This window comes from Macrobrachium rosenbergii, chromosome 34, assembly GCF_040412425.1.
Source record: "Macrobrachium rosenbergii isolate ZJJX-2024 chromosome 34, ASM4041242v1, whole genome shotgun sequence".
Lineage (NCBI taxonomy): Eukaryota > Metazoa > Arthropoda > Malacostraca > Decapoda > Palaemonidae > Macrobrachium > Macrobrachium rosenbergii.
In genome coordinates this window covers 7,048,559-7,073,534 of record NC_089774.1, presented here as the reverse complement: position 1 = coordinate 7,073,534, position 24,976 = coordinate 7,048,559, and the positions used below count along the sequence as shown (strand labels likewise).

The following is a 24,976-nucleotide window of genomic DNA, read 5'->3' as shown; positions in this document are numbered from 1 at the left end:
CTCAAGAACCACAAGATCAGTTTCAACCAAACTTGACACAAGGCATGCTTAGGACAAAGGGATTCAGGCTTGTTCCAAAGGAGGCTGCGCCCTCTTCCAAGGGTAGAAGATTAAGAAATATAGTCAAAATAATGTGGGATCATGTTAAAGTCTTTCTGTAGAACCACTGGGTCAGAAATTACAATTTGCATGAAAGATTCATCATGTGTATTCGACTTTCCTCAAGCCATGGCATAGGGTCAGGGTAAGACCACTTCAATGGCCAAATATTTTATATAGGAATTTGTTGTAAAAATCTTTTATAAGTCGTTTTGTCAAGACCAACATGGCTGCAGCTTTTCAGTGAAATATGCAATAATCTTTACTTAGCACAGATTCAAGCTTGTTCAGGCCGTGGTCTTAGGGATTAGGATAGGTCCACAATAGGTGCCAAAATTTTTAGCACAGATTCAAGCTTGTTCAAGCCGTGGTCTGAGGGATTAGGATAGGGCCACAATAGGTGCCCAAAATTTTGCCTAATAGTGTATTGGAAAAACATTAATTTTATACTTTCAATTGTAGCAAGATGGCTCAAGAATTTTCAGGACCCTCAGAAATAATTATTTCTTTATTTACACAAAACTAATGAAATCTGTGGCTTCTCAGAAATAAATGATTGATTTTCTTCTTCAGAAATAACCCAAATTATGGAATTTCATCTTCAAAGAATATTATCGTTACAGTTCTTCAAAAATGTTATTGTTTTGAAAACCTGAAGTGATTCATTCTGTAGCCTGTCACAAAAGCATTGTTTCTTTAGCATTTCAAAAAGAATATTGTTCATTTCCTCAAGGTTAATAAAATCGTGGGTTTATAAAAACAGAATCAGTGCTTTAATGCCTGATTCCCCTATACAAACTCTTACTTAAGTGCTTCAGAATGATAACTACAAAATTATATAAAAAGAAGTGTTTTAGTTCCTGAGAAATACACTTTCTTTAGCCCCTCAGAAATACTCTTTGCTCCACCTCCTCAGAAACAGCTGTTTCTCTGGCTTCCCAGAAAATAGCTTCGGGTCCTCGGAATGACTTCGGGTCCTCGGAATGACAGCTTTTCCTCTCTATATCATTTCTCCGTTAGGTTTGATCATCAGGTCGTGAATCTGTGGACAGAAAAATAAGTTAATACAGGTTTTCTGCTCATTGAGATATGTGGGAAGAAGGCTAAGTATTTTAACAACTTTAACAAAACAAAGATCACTGCAAAATTCATACTTGAGAGGCCGAGTTGGTAATGAATCACCTGTGCAAAAAGTTTCTGCAACATTAATTATTGTTTGACACACATGGGATTTCTGCAGCACACCAAACCCTCACATATATACAGTGGCCTCCTTCACTTCTATCTTTCAAATGCTCCCTAATTTCTTTGACATTAACTCCCTCCTGTTCCAAAACCCCCAACACTTCATTTATCCAGCACTCCTTGGATCTTCCTCTCCTTCTGCCCCAAAATACTTCTAAATTATATACCTTTTTCAGCAACCTGCTCATCTTCATTTGTGATGCTTCTAAATATCTCCACTTTCTCATCCAATCAGTCATTCTTGTACCTTACATAAATGCAAACAATTCATCTGAACATCTTCAATGTTTAGCTCTGTGCACAACATCCACACTTCACTACCATAGAAGAGACCTGGCTCAACAACCCATTGGTACTTGTTATATTTTTTACCAATGTTGATATCATTACTTGCATGCACCCTCACAGTCAAATAAACTTACCTGGACATGCAGCGGAGCTGCCAAAATATGGCAGATGGATGCTGCCACGTCTTGTGCGGTTAATGCTGGGAAATTTGACTTCATCTTGTTCGCTACCTCGTCGCCCATCATTCTTCCCAAGAACTCGGTTTCAACGTAGCCAGGACTTATACACTGGAACAAAAAGAAATGGGAAGATGAAAATGAAATTCAGTGCATGTAGTTTTTATTCAATTTATACACTATTGCAGGGGAAAGTATGAGGGAAGGCTTTACAATTTCTTCAACATTTTCAGTTAATCCAATTTGAAATACTGAAATTTAACTGACAAAATAAAAAATGATTAAATAGAGGTAAAAACCAATCCTTCGGGCCAGTCCTGTGAGAGCTGGTAATCAGGTCTGTGGTCTGGCAAAACTATTTTGATAATAATAATTTACAATTTCTTAGGTAAACTGCTTGACCGCCTTCATGGGTACCAGGTATTGTTTGTGGCACGGAGATATTTAGTTCATAATTACCTTGATTTTAGCCTCTATAAAAAGAGAGAGAAATGTGAAAACAAGAGAGAGAAATGTGAAAACAATTGAAGTAACATCTGTGTCAATAGTAACTTGTTTTTGTTGCCAGGAACTAGAACTTACAATAGCAAAGGATTAATTAATGGTCATATTTCTGATTAAGGGCAAAATAGAACACCTTTGCAATATTAAAGGTTGTCAAGCATTTTGTTCAGACTAAAGGCTGGTTGTGCTAAATGACATGCATGCAAAAGTCAAGAGAGGAAAATAAAAGTCGTTCCTTTACTTACGCAACTGGGTGTACTGAATTGGTTTATTTACTTACCGCACCGACATGCGAATATTATACTCATGTCTCTGCAATATTAAAGGTTGTCAACCATTTTGTTCAGGCTAAAGGCTGGTTGTGCTAGATGACATGCTTGCAAAAGTCAAGAAAGATAAAAAAAAATCAGTCCTTCCTTTACTTCCATATTTGGGTGTACCGAATTGGTTTATTTAGATAAACTCACCGATATGCGAATATTGGACTTCATGTCTCTCAGCTCCTGCCTCAGACCCTCGGTTAGAGCTCTGACTGCGTGTTTAGTACAGCTGTAGAAGTAGGCTCCTGTGACTACGCCAACGCCGTGACCAAGTACACTGAAAGATAAAAGTCTGTTACCTTCTGGGGCCCCCACATTTGTTACTTTAGGTTAGTAATAATCAAAATGAGATCAGTTTGTCATTGTGAAACTCTGCATTAATTAGGTAGTCCATTTTGATATATTGTTGCCACCCCATATATTGAATAATTTTAGAGTATAAAGTGTCTCAGAAAGTTCCGCTAAGCCTCTATTAATCTTTCCTTGATTGATTTGTAGCACTTAGTCAGTTATAATCTTAATATTCCGAAGCTCAATTTAAACAATGGTATCTTGTTGATAAAATCCTAATACCAGCTGTAAACTTAATTTTCTGAAGACAGAATCTTACTAGTTGTAATCTTGAAATTCTTTTGACAAAATCGTACCAAGTATAACCTTTAGCATTCAGTTGATAATCTCTTGAAGTAATCATAACCCTACCATCTTTAAAAAAGAAAAAAGTATTAGTTGTAAACCCTAACATCCTGTTGATAATATCTTGAATCATTTATAACCCAAGCATTCTGACAATAAAACCTTAAAAATTGTTCTTCATTTACAGTATTTTCAGCAAGTTAAAACTATCAAAATTCCCGTGGTCTAGTCATTATCCTATCCTTTTTGGTATTTAATGGACCTGAAAGTCCTCGTTCATATAAGTATGCCTTGTACACCGCACGCTAGGTAGAACTAAAGGATGTTGGCGGAGTCCATTTTAGCCCAGCTGTGTTTTCTGCGTCATATTCAATAATAATAATAATAATAATAATAATAATTCCTTGCCAAGGAATTCCAAAGGGTAAACAAAGAAGAACATTCTACCAAATTTGATCTAGATATATATCAATACAAAGTAAATAAATATGTTGGCAGAAATGGAGGCAGGTACTGCCCTTGTATATACTAGTTCAGCTGTAAATACAATACTTCACAAAGGGTTAAGTAAAATCTTTACAGACAGACAAGAGAGGTTTCCCTACTCATTAAACCGAAAGTAAAAACCAGCGTTTAACTAATGACTCGCCTGCTCACATGGATGATGTGTCCATCGCCGACTCCTCTCTCCTGCATAGACTTGACACTTTCTTTAGTGCAGTGACACAGAGCAACAACGTTGACATTCAGCATTTCCCTCCATCTCTCCGGCGTTCCCTCTGCCCCATTGGTAAGAGAAATACATTGAGAAGGAAGCTTAATACGAAGTGGGTTCACTTTCGTAGCGAAAGTGTCACGGCATGCCTGTTGCAAAAGGAATCGTGAGTGTTTTGGGCATTACCTGACGTGCGCAACGGTAGGATTGGGGTGAATTATTTGTAACTGGTGTACCACGTGTCATCAAAATCATGGCCAAGATGGGAAGTCCTTATCTTGCGGACGTTACGTACCATCCCATAGCTCGTGTCAAGGTAATCTTAATTTTCCGTTGTTAACAGAGGCCAGAGGTCAATCCTGAATAAATTTAACCTACCTATTTATCACTGAAAGTCCCATAAACTTTTTGCCCACCAAGAATGGTGAAAATCCCAAGGGTTTTAAGTACATAGTTCAGTCTTTGGGTCATAGGCTAATTTTCTTGACATTCAATTAATTTTTCCTTGTCATCTTCTCTAGGAGGGACTGTCCAAGGAAGAGGGTCTTGAGAATTCTTTTGACCTGGTTATTGAGTCGACGTTTGTGAAGTTTTGAAGTGTTTTAGCTTGCCATTTTCTCCCCAGGAATGGCCATTCACTTGGGATTTTATTTCTGAAATGCTATTAAGAGTGGATTCATCAGCATTCTTTTTTTCCACAGTTTTCCAAAGCTGTTGTAAAGCTTTAAAATGCCTTGAATCATTGTCCTAGTTTTTATGATATTGGCCAAGGTATTTTGTTTTACTTATTTATTTAGCTGTATTTACATGCTATGAAGTTGCTATTTTCTTCTTTTTTTTATCATGCCCCATAGACATTTTATCGTTGGGAAATTGCTTCGCAGGTTACTAGACTTTTATCCTTGTTCAACACGAATTTTTGCTTCTTTCAAACAAAATAGTTGTAATAACTTAGATATCCTGTGGTTGCAGTTATGTGTCAGTATCTGCAATTTCACCATTCCATAACTGCCAACCAAAGACTTGGTAACTTGTCAAAAAGTCCTCTTAGCTTCAAACCTTTCTCTGACACCTTGAGTTTTATTCACTTTTAAAGTTATCTTTTATAATAGAACAGTGTCTGTAGAGCCATCTCTTTCAGATTCACCAGCTGTTCAAATACTCACCATTTTCATTTTTGCCTAAGTGGTGAAAAGGGTAATGTTTGCTATTGTTTATATGTTTTATACGTTTCACTAAATTTCATTTTATTGGTGATACACTGATGCTCATTCAGTGATGCAAATCTTTTCTCACAGGTTTTTAAGATATGGTTATATTTTCCGTAAGCTCAGTTTCAGCAAAGCCTTTGCTGTATCTTTCAGAGACTACTCAGAAGTGGAGTGTGCTACTGGCTTTGGCAAGTGTCAAGTTCAGTTCTGTTCACTGCTTTCAGAGTCAGAGCAGAAGCAGTACGTGCTACATGGTTTGCACTGTGTCACCATCCACCACCTTTTGAGAAGGGTTCAGAGCACTGGCCTCCCACCTTTTGATGGGATGCTTTTTAGGGCATCTGCAGAAGTAGTGCTGCCTATTTGCTTTGCACAACATCAACTCTCACCTGTTCAGTTGCTCTAAGAGAGTACACTGTCCAGTACCAGACATCTTTGTTTCTATTGACCTCCAAGATGTGAAAAGCAGTGTTTCTTATGTAGATGCTGTAATATTGCTTGAAACACCCAGGTAGCGTTGTTTTAGTGTTTCTCGCTTGTGTTGTAATTCATGCATGCATACAGGTTTATTCATTCTCATGGTTGTTATTGGTAGTAATCCCCTCTCACCTGTTATAACAAATCATTTTAATGATGAATATTTTCTATTGTAAAAGCCTGCTCTGCAAAGTTAAATGCCTTTTTGTAGGCTTGTTTTATTTTCATTGTAATACCTTTCAAGCTCTTGTCCTCCTGAAGTCATGATATATGGGTTAACCAATAACATTTAATAATACTCTCATCAGCACCAGTGTTAATGAATACAATGAATTCTGCAAATGTGCTTTCTTTTGCACAGTGGAGCTTGTGAATCAGCGAGTGATTATCCAGCACACTTGAGAAACATCAGCAACCACTACTCAACCTTTAAAATTCATCAAAGTTGTGAGCAATTAGAGGATACTACATTTATATATCTGGCACTAATTGGGATATTCTTAGGCACCTTCAAGTGATTAAAGATCAGAAGATTCCTGAGATGTTTGTTTTATTGGTGCAGTTCTGACACTCTTTATCTACAGTTTACAAAGGGATGCACGCTGGAATATTTTCAACATGCGGTGGTATTAACGTGTCTTAACAACTTTGCTGTTTTGTGCCAGTGGTTACACACATATAAGATATTGTGAGGTTACAGGATACCTTAATCATTAATGGTTAGGGGCTTGTTAATTATTAGGTGTCATTAACCTTTTGATCTTAAAACAGTTAAGTGTTGAATTACCCTTTTTAAATAAAAGCAATACAAAGTTCCATGCTATATGATTTTAACTATGTACTGAACTTACATGAAGGGTAATTGTAAACTTTGGTACATATTAAAGATTTTCCTATGACAGATTCTTAGTTTAGTAATAGTTAAATTTTACTAAGGAATTCAACAGTATAATAGTTTGACCTCAAAATATATTCTAAATTTATTTCTGGGAAGATTTCAGCCAAGCAGTTTGAGGTATAAGAGATGACATTATTATTAACTGCAGTTTAAATATACTCTTATACTTAAAACCACATATTACTTCAAAAGCCCTTAATATTTACCTAGGAGACCATCATTATAGGACATGGCAGCATTGTTGATGCAGACGTCCACTCCTTTGTACTTTTTCTTGATGACCTCGAAGAGGTTTTCAATATCGCCATCCTTGTTCAGGTCACACTTCACGCCTATCAGAGTCCCCGGTTTGCCCTCCAGTTCTCTGGAAAGAGCCTGGAAAAGAAGTGTGTTAGAGAGCTGTGGAAATTCTCATACTAGGGCACTTCATGCATCCCCAAGTACCATCGTATTTATAGTAATCCGTAACACCGTGCTTGTTTTATTTTATTTTATCTTTTATTTATTTGTTTTCCCCCATCCATATCAGGAGATGCTAGGTTAAGCCATCTTTTACAGTTCATTAGAAAACTTTCGTCATGAACTCTAGTGCCTACACCTCAAGAATTGGTGAATGGCTGTTCATCGTGCAGTTTGTTGGTATCCATATTGTGATAAGGTGCCACATTGCCGTACTGTCCAGCACCAGAGATGTTTCACTTCAATGCCTTATCTTTTTTACTGTTCAAGAGCTATTAACATGTACGAAAAAGTACGATGGCCAAGACGTCATGTCCTGCCACAAGAGAAGGCTGCAATACGGATATGCTCTACTGAAGTAAGACTAAAGTAAAAGTAAAAGTATTACTCGGGATTTAGAACTACGAAAAATGTCAGTAATCCTGGGCGTGCCTGTCTGAATCACGTACGATTTTTAATAATCGGTACCACCATTATTAAGAGTTTTCCAATCACAAGAATTAATCCTGGAAGAGTTCAGCCACAGTGTGATACACTTTCAAACCCTTAATAAAAGAGATTTCAATATTGGCAGACAGATAGCAAGAACAAATACCAAAATGTCTGGCAGTATTAGCAGGATAATAAAACTGAGCCTCTGACATCCCAAATATGAGATTCAGGGTTTAGAAATCTTGCAAAAAAGTGTTTATGATTATAAGGGTGCACACTTCAGCTCTTTTTTTTTATCTATTTATTTTAACTATCTATTAATTTAGTAAATTATTTTTTTCATTTTTAAATAAGTGAGATCTCCTCTTTCTGTATTTCCCTTTACCTTCCTCTTACTTCTTCCTAATGAACCACAGTCTTTGGAAGCTTGAATTTCAATAGTCAAATTCCCAACTGGAAAGCCCCAGGTCCCAATGAAGTCCATGGATACTGGCTCAAAAACTTCCAGGCCCTACAAAACCACGAATAACAGAACTCCAGCATTGTATCACAAACCACTATATGCCCAGGATGACCACAAGGAGAAAATCCTTAGTACAGAAAGACAACAGCAAGGGAAATATAGCAAGTAACTACAGGCCTATCACCTGCCTACCAATAATGTGGTAGTTACTAACAGGTATCATCAGTGAAAGGCTATACAACTACCTAGAGGATGCAAACACCATCCCCCACCAACGGAAAGGCTGCAGGAGGTGGTGTAGGGGCACAAAAGACCAGCTCCTGATGGACAAAATGGCAATGAAGAATAGTAAGAGAAGGAGAACCAACCTAATCATAGCATGGATTGACTACAAGAAAGCTTTCGACATGATACCATGCATGTGGCTAATAGACTGTCTGAAAATATAGGGGGCAGAGGAAAATACCATCAGCAGCTTATAACAAATGCAATCCACAACTGGAATACAGTACTTACAAGCTCTAAGATAAGACTAGCAGAGGCTAACATCAGGAGAGGGATCTTTCAAGGCGACTCGCTGTCCCCACTACTCTTCGTAGTAGCCATGATTCCCATGACAAAAGTACTGCAGAAGATGGATGCCGGGTACAAACTCAAGAAAGGAGGCAACAGAATTAACCATCTGATGTTCATGGACGACATCAAGCTGTATGGTAAGAGCATCAAGGAAATAGGTACCCTAATCCAGACTGTAAGGATTGTATCTGGGGACATCAGGCTGGAGTTTGGAATAGAAAAATGCACCTTGGTCAACATACAAAAAGGCAAAGTGACAAGGCCTGAAGGGATAAAGCTACAAGATGGGAATAGCATCAAACACACTGATGAGACAGGGTATAAATACCTGTGAATAATAGAAGGAGAGGATATAAAACACCAAGAGATGAAGGACACGATCAGGAAAGAATATATGCAGAGACCTAAGTGATACCCAAGCCAAAACTCACGCCGGAAACAAGACAAAAGCCTTAAACACATGGGCAATACCAGTAATCAGATACAGCGCAGGAGTAGTGGAGTGGACGAAGGCTGAACTCCACAGCATAGACCAGAAATCTAGGAAACACATGACAATACACAAAGCACTACACCCAAGAGCAAATACAGACAGACTATACATAACACAAAAGGAAGGGGGGGAGAGGGCTAATAAGCATAGAGGACTGCGTCAACATCGAGAGCACAGCACTGGGGCAATGTCTGAAAACCAGTGAGGATGAGTGGCTAAGGAGTGCATGGGAAGTAGACGAAGACCCAGAAACATACAGAGACAGGAGAATGAAAAACAGAACAGAGGAATAGCACGGCAAACCAATGCACAGACAGTACTTGAGACAGACAAAAGAACTGGCCAGCGATGAAACATGGCAATGGCTACAGAGGAGAGAGTTCACGAAGGAAGCAGAAGGAATGCTAACAGTGGCACAAGATCAGGACCTAAGAACCAGATACATTCAAAGAACAATAGATGGAAATAACATCTCACCCACATGCAGGAAGTGCAGTATGAAAGATGAGACCATAAACCGCATAGCAAGCAAATGTCTGGCGCTTGCACATAACCAGTACAAAAAGAGGCATGGTTTAGTGGCAAAAGCCCTCCACTGGAGCCTGTGCAAGAAAAACCAGCTAGCTTGCAGTAATGAGTGGTACAAACACCACCCTGAGGGAGTGATAGAAAACGATCAAGTAAAGATCCTCTGGGACTATGGTATAAGAAGAGATAAGGTGATATGTGCCAATAGACCAGACGTGACGTTGATTGACAAAATCAAGAAGAAAAAATCGCTCATTGATGTGGCAATACCATGGGACACCAGAGTAGATGTGAAAGAAAGAAAGAAAAAATTGATAGGTATCAAGACCTGAAAATCGAAATAAGAAGGATATGGGATATGCCAGTGGAAACTGTACCCATAATCACAGGAACACTGGGCACGATCCCAAGATCCCTGAAATGGAATCAGGAAAAACCAGACACCGAAGTAGCTCCAGGACTCTTGCAGAGTGTGCTACTAGAAACAGCGTACATAGTGAGAAAAGTGATGGACTCCTAAGGAGGCAGGATGCAACCTGGAACCCCACACTATAAAAACCACCCAGTCGAATAGGATGACTGTGATAGACCCCAAAAAAATGATAATAATATAATAATAATAATTTTAGGTGCAGACTCATTAACAGATTACAGTTGGAGATGAAAAAAGTGACTAGTAAAAGTCTCACTTATAGTTTGGTAACAAGGAAAGGATGATCAGGAAATGCACATCCCTGCAGTATTTCCTTCATGCCTCACCTCAATCCTTTCAACAGCTCTTGCAGCCCCAACCACCACCATACCAGCTTCCACCAGCTGCCTGCAGATGGCTGCACCAATACCAGCGCTTGCTCCAGTCACCAGAGCAACGCGTCCTCTCCAGCGATCCATGATTTGTGGTTGAGTGGACAGTTGCTGAAATAAGGGATTGTGATTTTATTATGATGGAATTTTAATCCTTGAAATGTTAATTTCATTTGAAATTCAACCTTCAAATCTTGAAGAGACCTGTTGACCTAGGCACCATAGGTTACCTTTTTTATTATCAAATCTTGATTATTTTTTTTAGGAAGTTGCTTATAGCATACTATTACCGCACAACAAATATTTTGGTGATATTTTGAAAACTGAATTTTTAAATAAAATAAATAAATATGGGAAAATAAGACAATTTTTGGACTGCTAAGGCTTTTTTTATTTTTGAAGTAAATTCTTGTTTTTTTGCTTTAAATTACTTTACATACATTTAAGTATAAAACTAAGGAATTATTACTTTCCAAACCATTTTTTAGGTGCATGAGATGCCTGATAAACCCAGGTTGACAAAAATGAAAAATAAATTGGTGAAAAATAATTTTAAAAAATCACCAAACATTAAAAAAAGTATGTACTCTTAAATGTACCATACATATAAACTTAAAGCTTTTATAAATAAGAGGCAAAAAGAATTAAGTCTTTAAGTAGAAAAATAATGAAGCCTTAGCACTTAGAAGCTGAAAAACTTTGATTTTGAGAAAAAGGCACTTAATGTTGGTGACACTGATCCAGTGGTGTTGGGAGATTATTTGAAGAGTTTCTTGGTAATGAAGCTGCCCCTGCTTCATAATCTGGGTCTTTTACAATTTTTCTCTTGTGCTTAGCCTCCTCCTTGAAAGGGAAGTCCATATTGGCACCCATCCTGGCTAGATATGCTGATGATATTTCAGTGCGTGAAAAACCAAAATAGTAATTTGCTAAAGTTTGTGCTGCTGCAAAGTCAATAATTCCCTTGCTTCCATTTTTGTTCTTAGGGCAGTATCTCCACAGTCTTGAGCGTAGAGATTCATTTCGGTTCTGGGTTTGGCCACGAAGACACGCCTCCAGGAGCTCATCACTCGTCATTCTTTTGTAGACTTCAAATGTTTGTTTTTTCCCTTCCTCATGAACAATGAATTTCACTTTCATGGTAGAATGTGACTGGGGAACCTCATTATTCATCATTGCTTTTTGATAAAAGCAATAGGTTTCCACTGACTTATCACAATAATCATGATTATGACATTCATCTGTGGGAGAGCAGCGATAGAATCCTGCTAATATGGCTCTTCTCATTTCCTCTACACTTGTTCCTGCAAATTTTTTAATTGCATGTCCATAATAAAAAGTCAGAGCTTCAGTAACATCATCTGTGAGCTTATTTTTTTCCAGCAAGCAATTTCATCCTTCACCCATTTACTAGTTTCACATATGTCATCATCAGGTTTTCTAAAGCTTTACGAAACCGTTTACACACATGGTTGACGCTTTCGATTTTCCTTACAGTTACTCCTATATCAATGCATACGGCTGCGCTCCACTCCATACCTCCACTCTTCCCACTATAGTTCATGTTGCACTTGTGCTTGTGAGCTGCCATGAGCTCTCTATATTTCCCATCATTTATCTTTTTACTTTCCAGGGTAATTCTAAGTATTAGCTCCGCGCCTGATTTTACCTTGGAAACTGGTTTTTTCTACACTTTTAGGGCTTCTGATACTGGCGGTGCATTTGTTTGTTGTTGGCCAAATGGAATGTCCCTTCGCCTTGTTTAGTACTGGCCCGGGGGTGGGGGGCGGTACCCATACGTTAACAAGTTATTGCACTTGCCAGACGGGATATGAACCGTTCCAAACAGACGTATAGACCCGTGCTCTGTCTTGTGAAGATTGCGTATGGAAACCCTTTGTTGGGTGGACTTCAGGGGTTAATTACAGGTTAATTAGATTCGTGCGACAAAAATTGAAGGTAAATCCATAATTAGCAACCAAAAAACTGTAGAAAAAGTCAAGTTAGAAGGAAATCGCCGCCGCGGAGCTACTACTTAGATCTACCCTTTCCAGTTTTCTTTTATGAGAAACATATGTCTCACAATAGTTACTTAAAGTTTCATACTCTGTCACAACCACTGTATGTCTCTCAATTGCAGCTCCAAACACATAATGTGACATATGCCCCCCCCTTTTGCCAACTGCCATCAAATGACACACTCACTGGCAGTATACCATTTACTGGTGTAATTCCCAATTCATTTTCATAACATCTAAACACACAAATACCTTTCGTAAGTTTTGAAGGCAATTTTCCCCAAACTCAAACACTCACATAATTTTGTGAATCCATTATAGTCTAAGCCCAGCAACATGGTTATAAATTTATATATATATAAACATGGATGTTACTGGTAAAGAACATGTTCAAACCACCGTCATCACTGACAATGTTTTCACAGGCGTTACATTTCGAAATTACTTCCACTTTAGTGTTATTTTAAAACATTCCGATGCCTCTTGGTTTGACAGGTGCATTTAAAGCCTACTTGGCATTGAAAAGTCCGTGATATTTAAACTCGCGCGCGCGCAAACACGCAAAAACACCTGCCAAATTATGTAATTGTATTTATGCAATGTTATGGGGTAATCATCTCGATTTCGAATTTACTTACTCAGCTGAATAGAATATAGAATTAAATATAGAATTTAGGCCAAGAGCCAAGCGCTGGGACCTATGAGGTAATTCAGTGCTGACTGATGACACTAACCTGGTACAGGATATTTACTCTATAGAGCTTTCCACAGTATTTATTGTTATAATTATTAACCATCAAATGGAGCCTCCATTCTAAGTTATTGATGTAAATTTAACATAATGGTTCCAACATTACTGATGAAAATGGTAGTCTGTTACGTTTTAACCCCATCTTGTTTGCTTGTTTGTGTGTATAACTCCTTTTTCACATTTGAATAACTCCTTTTTCACGTTTGAATAAACTAACCTCGTGGAAGAGAAAACCAGGGAAAATTTATAGCAGTTTTGTGACTCAAGTGAATTATCAATTCTCAGTCTATAAAAACACAATTGTGATCAAATCTGGAAGGTTTTCATGAGCACACAGTTAAGTACGAGATAAACACACAATCCCACTTCAAATGTATCTATGTCTCGTAATTTCTTTCTTGGCTTAAAAAGCTTCGGTTCTCTTGAGTAAGAGCAAGAAGGTATGTTACATTACTCCGCAGTGCAAGATACCTTACGTACGTAGACTAGACGAATAACTCCTAACACAGCCAAAATACAGTCAGATTGAAAGGATATAGAAAGATCTATTAACAGTAACTCCAAATGAAAAATCCCAAAGAATAAAAGACGTTCATTGAGCCTTAATCTACCCGAAAAGTTATTATCTGACCAATTTACGTGATTTTGTCAATCTACATGAACTGTGCCCCAAGACAAATTAACGTAATTTTGTCAATGCAACCTCTTTCGTTCCTTTTTACTGTGCCCCTTTCATATTCTCTTTCTTCCATCTTACTTTCTCAACCCTCTCCCAACAATTGTTTCATAGTGCAACTGTTAGTGCACCTCTTGCCACACCTGCACTGTTTCAGGCATTGACTCAGGTCCCAAGTTCTTTGTTCAAATGCATCCCATCCAGCCCAAAATTCTCCGGAAAAAAATTATTTTGTGTTATAGAGTTTTTATGTGCTGCAACCTTTTTCGTTCCAAATTTTTACTGTACCTCCTTTTTCTGATATTCTCTTTCTTCCATCTTAGAGAAAGGCCCGTTCCTCAACCTGCTGACTCTCAAAACTGAATTGTTTCCTGCAGTGCAACAGTTGCACTGAGCTGTTTCCCTCTTGCAATGACCTTTAAGACCTTTTTACTCTCCCAAGAGATAACGTTTCAGCGCAGATGAATGACCTCACTCATCTGATCTCGAGATGTCCCAAGCACTTGGTCTGTGTTCCTGAATGTTATATTGCATCCAGCCTCAAAATTCTCCGGAAAAAAAATTATTTTGTGTTATAGAGTTTTTATGTGGCATCAGTTCAATTTTTTCAAGTTTGTGTCAATAGTCATATAAATCAAATAGGGTATTATATGGGAAGAGATTGAGAGCCCTTCCCAATAAATCGTTTCTGAAAACACAAATAGGCTCTGCCACTTCCTGAACTAAGAGCGTATCCTTCAGAGAAAGGCCGTTTATCTTTTCTGTTTACCAAACGACGATAAGTTAGTTTTCATGATAATGAGAAGGAGTCCAAATCTGAAAAGATTGACTGAAATAATGCGTAATCAAAACTGAATACTGTACTGAATTGAGTAAACCAAGAAGTGGGTGACAGACCAGAAAAAGTTGATGTTCATTTATGCATAATTTTTCCAGCGTATAATTTTTCAAGCTTTCTTTTGACTGTCCTGCAGTTGCACTGGAGCTGAAGAGTGGACCAGAGCCCTCAATGATGTAGGCGAAAGGGAGGTCAGGCACCCATGCCTTCTCTTTTATCTGGCCTCGATACCCAAGAGATAACGTACAGAAAGTGAGCTGGAATGTCCCTTTTGGGCATCAGATAAGATCATCAAGAAAGATACAGAAAGTGAACACATCATCTGATCTCGAGATGGTGGTGGATAGGGTTGGATGGAAGTGTAATGTCCTTTTAGGACATGCATCCTTAGGTTCCCAGAAAGTGAATGCTGGCTTTTAGGGAATTTCACCTGTCAGTCATCCAAGGGAAATTCAGACAAGATTGCATCACAGGACATTTACATGTTAAAATATTTAGTGTATTTGCATTGCTTTAAAATATAAGAAATGAACTCAGAGTGAATGCTGGAATGTCCTACATGCATCACAGGCTAGGATAGGCAACTGGGCTTCCAAAGATACAGAAAGTTGCCAATATATTTAATATACAAACAAACAAACCATTTTAATTTTGAGTCAGTGGTACATAACACTTCAAATTTACAAGTTACAGAAAGTGCCCCACAGGGACATTTTGAATTAATAGGCCTGGGCATCCATAATAAAGATACAGTTGAATGCTGGAAGACCCTTTTACAGCTTTATAGTTGAAGGAATGGGAGGTTTTGGTTTTAAGTAGTGTGGCATTGTGACACCTCAGCAGAAAGTGGATGTTGATCTGCTGCCTCTAAAATAGCTAAAGGAAGTTCTCTGTTGAAATACAGGTTAGGAGAAGGCAAACAGGTTAAATAAATCAACAAACAGGTTAAATAAATCGACAAATAAAAAAACAAATCACAATTATCAGCTGCCACAACCACTGTGACCTGATTTTACAGAAGAGCTTAACAGTATATTGCCTTTCAGTTTAAAAAAAAAAAAACATCACAGGCTATAGGCAGGACTGGGCATCAAGGGAGATTTGAAAGTGGCCATGAGGCGTCCCTTTGTCAATTTTTATATATACAGGACTGGGCAATCTGATATATACAGAAAGTGAATGTTTATCTGTTTTCTGTTTACAAACATCACAGGCTAGATAAGTTAGGACTGGGCATGATAATTCAGAAGATACAGGAGTCCATGCAATGTCCTTTTTAGGGATCATTCAGACAAGATGGAATGTCCCTTTTTAGGATTGACAGGACTGGGCATCCAAGGGAAATTAATGATATGGAATGTCCCTTTTAGTGCATTTTATAACAATAGGCAGGACTGGGCATCCAAGGGAAATTCAGCCAAGATACAGAAGTGATTTCCTGGAATGTCCTTTAATCAGCTAGGATAGGCACTAGGCATCAAGGGAAATTCAGCAAGGGTGACAAGATACAGAAAAAAATTTGAATGTTCATTTTGTGCATCAATTTTTACAGAAAGTGAATGCTGGAATGTCCTTTTAGGGACAGTCACAGTAGGATAATTTCCAAGGGAAATTCAGACAAGATACAGAAAGTGAATGCTGGAATGTCCCTTTTAGGGACATGCATCCTGGCTATAGGCAGGACTGGGCATCCAAGGGAAATTCAGCCAAGATACAGAAAGTGAATGCTGGAATGTCCCTTTTAGGGACATGCATCACAGGCTAGGATAGGCAGGACTGGGCATCCAAGGGAAATTCAGCCAAGATACAGAAAGTGAATGCTGGAATGTCCCTTTTAGGACATGCATCATTCAATTCAGACAAGATACAGAAAGTGAATGCTGGAATGTCCCTTTTAGGGACATGCATCACAGGCTAGGATAGGCAGGACTGGGCATCCAAGGAAATTCAGACAAGATACAGAAAGTGAATGCTGGAATGTCCTTTTAGGGACATGCATCACAGGCTAGGATAGGCAGGACTGGGCATCCAAGGGAAATTCAGCCAAGATACAGAAAGTGAATGCTGGAATGTCCTGGACATGCATCACAGGCTAGGATAGGCAGGACTGGGCATCCAAGGAAATTCAGACAAGATACAGAAAGTGAATGCTGGAATGTCCCTTTTTAGGGACATGCATCACAGGCTAGGATAGGCAGGACTGGGCATCCAAGGGAAATTCAGACAAGATTCACATGCACAAGATCCACAGACAAGATACAGAAAGTGAATGCTGGAATGTCCCTTTTAGGGACATGCATCACAGGCTAGGATAGGCAGGACTGGGCATCAAGGGAAATTCAGACAAGATACAGAAAGTGAATGCTGGAATGTCCCTTTTAGGGACATGCATCACAGGCTAGGATAGGCAGGACTGGGCATCCAAGGGAAATTCAGACAAGATACAGAAAGTGAATGCTGGAATGTCCCTTTAGGGACATGCATCACAGGCTAGGATAGGCAGGACTGGGCATCCAAGGGAAATTCAGACAAGATACAGAAAGTGAATGCTGGAATGTCCCTTTTAGGGACATGCATCACAGGCTAGGATAGGCAGGACTGGGCATCCAAGGGAAATTCAGACAAGATACAGAAAGTGAATGCTGGAATGTCCCTTTTAGGCAGGACTGGGCATCAAGGGAAATTCAGCATGAATGCTGGAATGTCCCTTTAGGGACATGCATCACAGGCTAGGATAGGCAGGACTGGGCATCCAAGGGAATTCAGACAAGATACAGAAAGTGAATGCTGGAATGTCCCTTTAGGGACATGCATCACAGGCTAGGATAAGATCCAAGGAAATTCAGACAAGATACAGAAAGAATGCTGGAATGTCCCTTTTAGGGACATGGGCTAGGATAGGCAGGACTGGGCATCCAAGGGAAATTCAGACAAGATACAGAAAGCTGGAATGTCCCTTTAGGGACATGCATCACAGGCTAGGCAGGACTGGGCATCCAAGGAAATTCAGACAAGATACAGAAAGTGAATGCTGGAATGTCCCTTTTAGGGACATGCATCACAGGCTAGGATAGGCAGGACTGGGCATCCAAGGGAAATTCAGACAAGATACAGAAAGTGAATGCTGGAATGTCCCTTTTAGGGACATGCATCACAGGCTAGGATAGGCAGGACTGGGCATCCAAGGGAAATTCAGACAAGATACAGAAAGTGAATGCTGGAATGTCCCTTTAGGGACATGCATCACAGGCTAATGTCCAAGGGAAATTTTACAGGGACATGCATCATCAGGCTAGGATAGGCAGGACTGGGCATCCAAGGGAAATTCAGACAAGATACAGAAAGTGAATGCTGCCCTGGAATGTCCTGGGCATCCAAGGAAATTCAGACAAGATACAGAAAGTGAATGCTGGAATGTCCCTTTTAGGGACATGCATCACAGGCTAGGATAGGCAGGACAGGGCATCCAAGGAAATTCAGACAAGATACAGAGAAAGTGAATGCTGGAATGTCCCTTTTAGGGACATGCATCACAGGCTAGGATAGGCAGGACTGGGCATCCAAGGAAATTCAGACAAGATACAGAAAGTGAATGCTGGAATGTCCCTTTAGGGACATGCATCACAGGCTCCAAGGGAAATTCAGACAAGATACAGAAAGTGAGGACTGGGGACATGCATCAAGGCTAGGATAAATTCAGGACAAGATACAGAAAGTGAATGCTGGAATGTCCCTTTTAGGGACATGCATCACAGGCAGGGACTCCAAGGAAATTCAGACAAGATACAGAAAGTGAATGCTGGAATGTCCCTTTAGGGACATGCATCCAGGATAGGCAGGACAGGGCATCCAAGGGAAATTCAGACAAGATACAGAAAGTGAATGCTGGAATGTCCCTTTTAGGGACATGCATCACAGGCTAGGATAGGCAGGACTGGGCATCCAAGGAAATTCAGACAAGATACAGAAAGTGAATGCTGGAATGTCCCTTTTAGGACAGCATCACAGGCAGATAGGCAGGACTGGGCATCCAAGGGAAATTCAGACAAGATACAGAAAGTGAATGCCCTTTTAGGGACATGCATCAGACAAGATACAGGCTGTCCCTTTTAGGGGAGGATATCCAAGGCAGGACTGGAATGTCATCCAAGGGAAATTCAGACAAGATACAGAAAGTGAATGCCCTTTGGAATGTCCCAGGACTTTTCAGACAAGATACAGGGACAATGCCCTTTAGGGATCATCAGGCTAGGATAGGCAGGACAGGGCATCCAAGGGAAATTCAGACAAGATACAGAAAGTGAATGCTGGAATGTCCCTTTTAGGGACATGCATCACAGGCTAGGATAGGCAGGGAAATTCAGACAAGACAGAAAGTGAATGCTGGAATGTCCCTTTAGGACATGCATCACAGGCTAGGATAGGCAGGACTGGGCATCCAAGACAAGATACAGAAAGTGAATGCTGGAATGTCCCTTTTAGGGACATGCATCACAGGCTAGGATAGGCAGGACTGGGCATCCAAGGGAAATTCAGACAAGATACAGAAAGTGAATGCTGGAATGTCCCTTTTAGGGACATGCATCACAGGCTAGGCAGGACAGGCATCCAAGGAAATTCAGACAAGATACAGAAAGTGAATGCTGGAATGTCCCTTTAGGGACATGCATCACAGGCTAGGATAGGCAGGACAAATTCAGGGAAATTCAGACAAGATACAGAAAGTGAAATGTCCCTTTAGGGACATGCATCACAGGCTGGAATGTCCCTTTGAATGGGAATGTCATGCATCACAGGCTAGGATAGGCTACTGGGCATCCAGGGAAATTCAGACAAGATACAGAAAGTGAATGCTGGAATGTCCAAGGGACATGCATCACAGGCTATTCAAGGGAAAAGATAAGATACAGAAAGTGAATGCTGGAATGTCCCTTTAGGACAGGGCATCCAAGGAAATTCAGACAAGATACAGAAAGTGAATGCTGGAATGTCCCTTTTAGGGACATGCATCACAGGCTAGGATAGGCAGGACAGGGCATCCAAGGGAAATTCAGACAAGATACAGAAAGTGAATGCAATGTCCCTTTAGGGACATGCATCACAGGCTAGGATAGGCAGGACTGGGCATCCAAGGGAAATTCAGACAAGATACAGAAATGAATCTGGAATGTCCCTTTTAGGACATGCATCAAGGCTAGATACAGAAATCACAGGCTAGGATAGGCAGGACTGGGCATCCATTCAGACAAGATGAAAGAATGTCCCAAGATACAGAAAGTGAATGCTGGAATGTCCCTTTTAGGACATGCATCACAGGGACATCCAAGGGAAATTCATCAGAAAGGAATGCTGGAATGTCCCTTTAGGGACATGCATCACAGGCTAGGCAGGACTGGGCATCCAAGGGAAATTCAGACAAGATAAGAAAGTCAATGTCCCTTTAGGGACATGCAGATACAGAAAGGGCATGAATGCTGAATGCTGGAATGTCCCTTTTAGGGACATGCATCACAGGCTAGGATAGGCAGGACTGGGCATCCAAGGAAATTCAGACAAGATACAGAAAGTGAATGCTGGAATGTCCCTTTTAGGGACATGCATCACAGGCTAGGATAGGCAGGACTGGGCATCCAAGGAAATTCAAGATACAGAAAGTGAATGCTGGAATGTCCTGGGCATCCAAGGGAAATTCAGGATACAGAAAGTGAATGCTGGAATGTCCCTTTTAGGGACATGCATCATCCAAGGAAATTCACATGGCTAGGATAGGCAGGACTGGGCATCCAAGGGAAATTCAGACAAGATACAGAAAGTGAATGCTGGAATGTCCAACATGATACAGAAATCCAAGGAAATTCAGACAAGATACAGTGAATGCTGGAATGTCCCTTTTAGGGACATGATCACAGGCTAGGATAGGCAGGACTGGGCATCCAAGGGAAATTCAGACAAGATGCTGGAATGTCCAGACAAGATACAGAAAGGAATGCATGCATCACAGGCTAGGATAGGCAGGACTGGGCATCCAAGGGAAATTCAGACAAGATACAGAAAGTGAATGCTGGAATGTCCCTTTAGGGACATGCATCACAGGCTAGGATATGGGCATCCAAGGGAAATTCAGGATACAGAAAGATACAGAAAGTGAAGCTGGAATGTCCCTTTTAGGGACATGCATCACAGGCTAGGATAGGCAGGACAGGGCATCCAAGGGAAATTCAGACAAGATACAGAAAGTGAATGCTGGAATGTCCCTTTTAGGGACATGCATCACAGGCTAGGCTAGGACAGGCAGGACTGGGCATCCAAGGGAAATTCAGGACAAAGATACAGATAAGAAAGTGAATGCTGGAATGTCCCTTTTAAGATCACAGAAAGGACTGGGCATCCAAGGAAATTCAGACAAGATACAGAAAGTGAATGCTGGAATGTCCCTTTAGGGACATGCATCACAGGCTAGGATAGGCAGGACTGGGCATCCAAGGACAAAATGAATGCTGGAATGTCCCTTTTAGGGACATGCATCACAGGCTAGGATAGGCAGGACTGGGCATCCAAGGGAAATTCAGACAAGATACAGAAAGTGAATGCTGGAATGTCCCTTTAGGGACATGCATCACAGCAGAGGGCATCCAAGGGAAATTCAGACAAGAACAGAAAGTGAATGCTGGAATGTCCCTTTTAGGGACATGCATCACAGGCTAGGATAGGCAGGACTGGGCATCCAAGGGAAATTCAGACAAGATACAGAAAGTGAATGCTGGAATGTCCCTTTTAGGGATGCATCATCAGGATAGGCAGGACTGGGCATCCAAGGGAAATTCAGACAGATACAGAAAGTGAATGCTGGAATGTCCCTTTTAGGGACATGCATCACAGGCTAGGATAGGCAGGACTGGGCATTCAGACAATACAGGGAAATTCAGGGACATGCAGAGGATAGGCAGACTGGGCATCCAAGTGATACAGAAAGTGAATGCTGGAATGTCCCTTTTAGGGACATGCATCACAGGCTAGGATAGGCAGGACTGGGCATCCAAGGGAAATTCAGACAAGATACAGAAAGTGAATGCTGGAATGTCCCTTTTAGGGAGATCACAGGCTAGGATAGGCAGGACTGGGCATCCAAGGGAAATTCAGTACAGATGCTGGAATGTCCCTTTTAGGGACATGCATCACAGGCTAGGATAGGCAGGACTGGACATCCAAGGGAAATTCAGACAAGATACAGAAAATGAATGCTGGAATGTCCCTTTTAGGGACATGCATCACAGGCAGGACTGGGCATCAAAGGGAAATTCAGACAAGATACAGAAAGTGAATGCTGGAATGTCCCTTTTAGGGACATGGGCTGGGCATCCAAGGGAAATTCAGACAAGATACAGAAAGTGAATGCTGGAATGTCCCTTTTAGGGACATGCATCACAGGCTAGGACAGGCAGGACTGGGCATCCAAGGGAAATTCAGACAAGATACAGAAAGTGAATGCTGGAATGTCCCTTTTAGGGACATGCATCACAGGCTAGGATAGGCAGGACTGGGCATCCAAGAGAAATTAAGGCAAGATATTGAAAGTGAATGCTGGAATGTCCCTTTTAGGGACATGCATCACAGGCTAGGATAGGCAGGACTGGGCATCCAAGGGAAATTCAGACAAGATACAGAAAGTGAATGCTGGAATGTCCCTTTAAGATCACAGGCTAGAAGGCAGGACTGGGCATCCAAGGAAATTCAGACAAGATACAGAATGAATGCTGGAATGTCCCTTTAGGGACATGCATCACAGGCTAGGATAGGCAGGACTGGGCATCCAAGGGAAATTCAGACAAGATACAGAAAATGAATGCTGGAATGTCCCATGCATCACAGGCTAGGATAGACAGGACTGGGCATCCAAGGGAAATTCAGACAAGATACAGAAAGTGAATGCTGGAATGTCCCTTTAGGGACATGCATCACAGGCTGGATAGGCAGGACTGGGATCCAAGAGAAATTAAAGGAAAGTGAATGCAAGATATTGAAAGTGATGCTGAAAGTGAATGCTGGAATGTCCCTTTTAGGGACATGCATCACAGGCTAGGATAGGCAGGACTGGGCATCCAAGGAAATTCAGACAAGATACAGAAAGTGAATGCTGGAATGTCCCTTTTAGGGACATGCATCAGGCTAGGATAGGACTGGGCATCCAAGGGAAATTCAGACAAGATACAGAAAATGAATGCTGGAATGTCCCTTTTCCAGGGACATGCATCAATGTCCCTTTTAGGGACATGCTAGGATAGGCAGGACTGGCAGGACTGGGCATCCAAGAGAAATTCCTTTTAGCATCACAGGCTAGGATAGGCAGGACTGGGCATCCAAGAAATTGAAAGATACAGAAATGAATGCTGGAATGTCCCATGCATTAGGATAGGAATGCATCCCTTTTAGGCAGGACTGGGCATCCAAGCAAGATACAGAAAGTGAATGCTGGAATGTCCCTTTTAGGGACATGCATCACAGGGATAGGCAGGACTGGGCATCCAAGGGAAATTCAGACTAGGCATCCAAGATAGGATACAGGACTGGAATCCAAGGGAAATTCAGACAAGATAGCCAGAAAATGAATGCTGGAATGTCCCTTTAGGGACATGCATCACAGGCTAGGATAGGCAGGACTGGGCATCCAAGGGAAATTCAGACAAGATACAGAAAGTGAATGCTGGAATGTCCCTTTTAGGGACATGCATCAGGACTGGGCAGGCTAGGAGAAGATACAGGCAGGACTGGGCATCCAAGGGGAATTCAGACAAGATACAGAAAGGATTTACTTAAACAGGCAGAAATAAGGATTTAGAGATTGAATATTAGCTTTATTAAACTTCCGTAACCGAATTGCTGGGCCATTTTCAATCTCAGATGGACCACTTTTTCTTTTAAGCTTCGTAATTTAATTTCATTGTTGGGTTTTAGGTTAAGAAGCCTTTGACAGCTATTCGCTTTGTGTTTGACCTCTGGTAGCTCAGGGTAGTGGAAACATTGTAAATTGCTTTGATAAATAGTGGGAAGACTGACGTATTCGTTTAAGTTCAGGGTAGTTAACATTGTAAATTGCTTTGATAAATATGAAGCTTGCTTGATAGTGCTTCTATATATATGAAGCTTGCTTGATAGTATGGTTTTATTTGGAAATTTTTTTACTTGTTATTCTTCATATACATAATCCTTATAATTTCATAAAAACTATCTGTGCAAATCACTGCTATAACAACTATATTATTCTAAATCACAATCGAAATCATATTGTTTTGTGTATATTATCAAAGACATGAATAGTACAAACTTACTGTTGGTTCAAATGGCGCATTCGGTAATCGGTATCTTGACCTGAATATTTGGCACCAGCGCCGTCCTTTCTTCTTATCTTCATCCAGAGGACACTCCAAGGAATTCTCCTTACATTTAGATAAGCGTATCTCTTAAATTAAATCTCCCTAAATGAATTTTAAGATGAAATAGGAAGAGGCCGAATGTTCGACACACAACAGAATCAACAAACACCCAACGCCCGATACATAAGAACTGTTACGTGTATATTTACAATTAAATACGCGTAACAGGCAAATACAATGCTTTTCACAAATAAATACAATCACAACACAAACATAAAATATCCTTCTTCCATATAATATGCATCTCCACCTTACGCAAATAAGAACAACACAAAATTATATTATTGTTTCGTAGTTTTCTTCTTCTACAAAATCTTGGTGCTTTTTTCTTTGTTTCCGGGAGCAGAATGACGTCTAAACTTACGGTAGAAAAAAAGTTCTGTTATCACAATGGCTACTCTGCACTTTTATTCCACATCCTGCTTACCTTACGATGACCTGGCAACAGTATCGGCAAACTTCACAGCCCCCCGAAACTCAAGAGTCCTGCTGTGTTCATGGCAGCACTTGAGATCAGTCAGTTATTTCGTCTGCCTCAAGAAGTGTCTCTCGAGTTGTCGAGATAAGGTTTATCTCGATGTTCTGTACTTCTCTGAGAGGGCTGTTGACTTGGAGGCCACCTTTGTGTATTTGTTTGCACTGTTTTTTTTTCAGAAGATGAACCTTATTCATGTGGAACAAACCCACAAGGGGCAACTGTCAAAGAAATTCAAGCTTCCAAAGAATTTTTAAAAGTTCCAATAGCAGTGCAACGACTTGCTTTACTCCTTGAGTAAGAACGAACAGATGGCTATGCCTGTATTCACAGGAATTTCAATTTTTTTTTTTTTATTATTAATACTGACTCCTCTAACCCTGTTGGCTTTCCAAGTCTCGTCCTGGTCTGTTGCTACCCAAATCAGACTCCTGAAGCCCATTGTAAGTTTCAGTGATATAAA

General features: G+C 40.4%; 2 protein-coding genes across 5 annotated transcripts in view; one reads left to right on the top strand and one right to left on the bottom strand.

The window, feature by feature from the left end:
- LOC136856144 (uncharacterized) overlaps positions 1-24,976 on the top strand; it is a 214,928-nt gene that overhangs the window by 168,343 nt on the left and 21,609 nt on the right. The gene's annotated exons all lie outside the window — the stretch shown is intronic.
- On the bottom strand, positions 850-24,579 carry LOC136856143 (dehydrogenase/reductase SDR family member 11-like). Of its 3 annotated transcripts, none has more exons than XM_067133794.1 (7): positions 24,466-24,579; positions 10,280-10,435; positions 6,776-6,944; positions 3,918-4,047; positions 2,780-2,909; positions 1,767-1,919; positions 850-1,141 (listed from the first exon to the last, which is right to left on the bottom strand). In XM_067133794.1, the coding sequence occupies exons 2-7, from the start codon at positions 10,409-10,411 to the stop codon at positions 1,100-1,102; spliced, it is 756 nt and encodes a 251-aa protein (XP_066989895.1). In that variant the 5' UTR covers positions 10,412-10,435; positions 24,466-24,579; the 3' UTR covers positions 850-1,099. The 3 variants fall into 3 exon arrangements, with proteins under 3 accessions (XP_066989895.1, XP_066989894.1, XP_066989892.1); XM_067133793.1 differs by having other exon boundaries at positions 23,934-24,561; XM_067133791.1 differs by lacking the exon at positions 24,466-24,579 and adding an exon at positions 14,742-15,016.

Coding starts and splice junctions, on each gene's coding strand:
- LOC136856143 (XM_067133794.1), bottom strand. CDS start 10,411: ATGGATCGCTGGAGAGGACGCGTTGCTCTGGTGACTGGAGCAAGCGCT. Junction 4,048..6,775: donor CTATAATGATGGTCTCCTAG/GTAAATATTAAG, acceptor CCAATGGGGCAG/AGGGAACGCCGGAGAGATGG. Junction 1,920..2,779: donor AGTCCAATATTCGCATATCG/GTGAGTTTATCT, acceptor TTTTTGTTCCAG/TGTATAAGTCCTGGCTACGT.